This window comes from Pteronotus mesoamericanus, unplaced genomic scaffold (assembly GCF_021234165.1).
Source record: "Pteronotus mesoamericanus isolate MK-2021 breed Mesoamerican mustached bat unplaced genomic scaffold, CSHL_Meso_final contig_25, whole genome shotgun sequence".
NCBI classification, from domain to species: Eukaryota; Metazoa; Chordata; class Mammalia; order Chiroptera; family Mormoopidae; genus Pteronotus; species Pteronotus mesoamericanus.
The window spans coordinates 20,827,756-20,830,913 of record NW_026555105.1 but is presented as its reverse complement, the minus strand read 5'-3'; the positions used below and the strand labels follow the sequence as shown (position 1 = coordinate 20,830,913).

General features: G+C 44.3%; 1 protein-coding gene across 1 annotated transcript; it reads right to left on the bottom strand.

The window, feature by feature from the left end:
- Positions 1–630: 630 nt before the first annotated feature.
- Positions 631–2,784, bottom strand: DEFB129 (defensin beta 129). The gene is made up of 2 exons (XM_054574162.1): positions 2,727–2,784; positions 631–1,073 (listed from the first exon to the last, which is right to left on the bottom strand). Exons 1-2 carry the CDS (start codon positions 2,782–2,784, stop codon positions 631–633), a joined length of 501 nt encoding a protein of 166 aa, XP_054430137.1.
- Positions 2,785–3,158: the final 374 nt, after the last annotated feature.

The window sequence follows — 3,158 nt, the reverse complement described above, 5'->3', positions numbered from 1 at the left end:
CCCCTCTCATGTTCTCAAACTTTAGAATTTTTATGTGACAACTCGTGTTCATAAATAATGTTTTTAAAGCGGTTCTAAACTGGAAATCAGACCATTATAAGTAATGTGGATTGTAGAGAGGTCTCCTAACAAGTTAGGTTTCTCCTCAAATGCCCATCTTGTCACCACCCCGTCCTCTTTTCTGCCGCGCCGTATGAGCAGCATGATCATCATCATGTATGAGATTAACCGCCTACCTTCAAAAAGTAGGAAGGACTCAGCTTCAGAGATAATATCTTTAAAATAATAATGATAATGACACCGCATGAGAACTGTAAGTCCTTGTTACGGAGGCAGACTCAGCGCTGCAGCCACCAGTCCTGGTGTTTTCTCCCGGGCACGTACACTAAAACCGCCCCCCCGCCCCGCCCCCGCCAGCCCTGTCTCCTTTGTGAGGCTCCTTCGAGAAAAATAACATTGTGTAAACTGTAGGTACTTCCGCAGTATCTAGAGAATGACTCACGGCAGAGGAAACAGTTCTACGTCTCATTTAATAGACGGCAAAGATAGAGAGGAACTTGGTGTTTAAGGGAAAGACCCACATCCCAGCTCATCTGTTTCCTCCAGCTCCGTCAGTGGTGTTGGCAGTGTCTAGGGTGGCGGTGATGGCTGCGGGGAGTCAGTGGCTGAACCTCTCCTTTTGGCGTTGCTCTTGGTAGAAGTAGCAGGGAATGCAGTCTTTTCTGCGATGATGGGATTGGTGCGGGCGGAGCCCACAGCGCTGGCATGTGACAGGATGAGGGTGTTGAGGTGATAATTGGCAACAGGGCTTTTGATTTGGGGGGAGAAAGAGAAACTACGGTATTTCGTTTGTATCGCAGCCCTAGAATTCTTGGTAGTGTTTAGGTGTTTTGGGGAGTCTTCTTTAGGAGCATGGAGCAGTTCATTTTGCAGGTAGTTATTTATCAGTCCAACCATTTTTGGTCCAATGCAACATTTCTTCTTCTTGCATTTTTGTACCTCTTTTTCATCCACGGTGCAGTGGTCTTTGCATCTCCCCAAACCCATTAAACATCTTTTCCAGCCAAAGAGCTCTGCACAGAGGAAAGAGAAAACAACTGGGCTAAGGTTAGTAACTAGATAGGATCTTAAAGCTGCTGGAGGGAGAGGAATAGAGTGAGAAGGGGGTCTGTTAATGCGAAGTCTTGAGTACAGTGTTTGGGGATGTTGATGGGGGCCCACTGCAGGCCAAGAGAGTCTCTGTATACCTATGAAATCCACAATAAATCTCTCTAGTTTCCTTTCATTGACTTACTTAAAAAATCTAGGGCATGTAGAGGAAAGAAGAAAAGAAATAATTGAGAAGGAACTCAATAATTTGCCTCTGGAAAGGATTTTAGACCTTCAATTTAGCATCTTAGACACTGTAGGGAGGGCTTTACTGTGTCTTCCCATGACCCTAGGAAATACCAACAAGAGTAAAATCTGCCATAAAACTAATCCAAAAAGGAATTTCAAAAGAGAATCAATAGGACTACTGGTATCTTGCCAAACCCCATGGTTCTGACCTCACTCTCCCTGGCAACGGCCTGACCTGCTGTTCCTGGGGCATGGTGTTCTGTCCTCTTCAGCCTCCCTGGACACTCTGTCCTTCAGAGGAATTTTCAGTATCATAACCTTCACCTCATTCCTATCAGCATAGTCCCCACATTGTTATCTAGCACTCTACATTCTCTGCTCAGTTTAGTACCTCATATTCGTCTGCTAGATGATTTTTTCCATCCCAGTGTCTCACCTTTTTTCTTCTGTATCAACGAAGTTATTTTCTCTCATCTTAACAACTCAACTGATAACGTTCACATACATTTCAACATTGTTCCTCACCAAAGACAAACCAGTAAAATCCTTGTATTTCAAGCAGCTACATTGATTAACCCTGTTACACTCACATGTAATTTGAAGCTCAATGTGACTAAGAGGCTTTATCCAAGATGATAGTCATGCTTTCTTACGTCACTTTCCTTCTCTTAGGGTCCCACGGTAAAAACATTAGAAACATCTTTGACTCTTACATTCCCTTCCCCAACTCATTGCCAATTATTCCAAACATCTGGACGATTCTTGTATTTTGAAACACATCTTGATGCCTCACTTTCCTTTTTAAGAAACAATGGCCAATCCTCTGGTTCAGCCTTTTGCTGCAGTGTATTCCTAGATGCTTTTATGGGTAATTTGTGTGTTTCCAAGACCAAAAGTGCTGAGAGAAGAGATAAAACTGTAAAACTCTGAAAAAAGTTGAGATGGAGAACGTAGACCTGTTTACTTGATCCTAAAAGGAGATTTTTTTTTTTTTTTGAGCATTAGCATAAGGACTTCCTCCTTAATACTGACAGGAACCTTTGCCTCAAGAGGTGGCTTAAATTAGAAATAGAGCAAGAATGAGGGAGACGTGGGCCGAATCCCAGATGATAGCTCTGTAGAGGGGAGGAAGGCCGCTGTATATGTTGGATAGTTTCTGAGTACAGAAACTGGGAGCCTGATCTGGCTGTAGTGGCTCCCAGAGTGTCCCCAAGAGGCAGTCAGGGGCCTACTGGAAAGCGCGGGGGACGGCGCATGACCGATGCGATAGGTAGACTCTTCCTTTGGGTGACTCATCCTTCAGCCTCTCTTGGAGTTCCCCTTGTCATGGACAACCAAGTCCTTGCTTTCTCACACTGACCCCTCTAAAACCCAGGATTCCACATTACCTGTGTTCACCTGGCACTGTAGCATGAGGCTGACAAAGATAGGAAAAAGGAGCTTCATGGCTGGGTACCAGAGAAGAAGGCTTGGATCTGGGTTGATGGTCTTGAGCTGCAGACTTTATGGGCCTCTTCATGGCCTTAGGCCATGAGCAGTGAAGTGCACCAAAGCACACAGAAGTTGTGTTTTCTCTGATTCTGTTTGAGAACAACCTTTTCTGAACACTTCATGCAATGCATTTCCTGCTCTTGATCCTGGGGGAATTACAAGATGTAAGCTACAAAAGAAGTGCAGGCCCTTTGTAGCTCTCTTTCTTAAAATATTAGCTTCATTATTTGTCAGCTAGTTATGCCTAAGGCACTCAGTGTGTGAGAATCAGAAGAGCAGAAGTTGCTATAACCATGGAGACGCTGTCTTTTTTGTACTGATGTCTCCAA

Coding starts and splice junctions, on each gene's coding strand:
- DEFB129 (XM_054574162.1), bottom strand. CDS start 2,784: ATGAAGCTCCTTTTTCCTATCTTTGTCAGCCTCATGCTACAGTGCCAG. Junction 1,074..2,726: donor ACAGTGCCAGGTGAACACAG/GTAATGTGGAAT, acceptor TCCTCTGTGCAG/AGCTCTTTGGCTGGAAAAGA.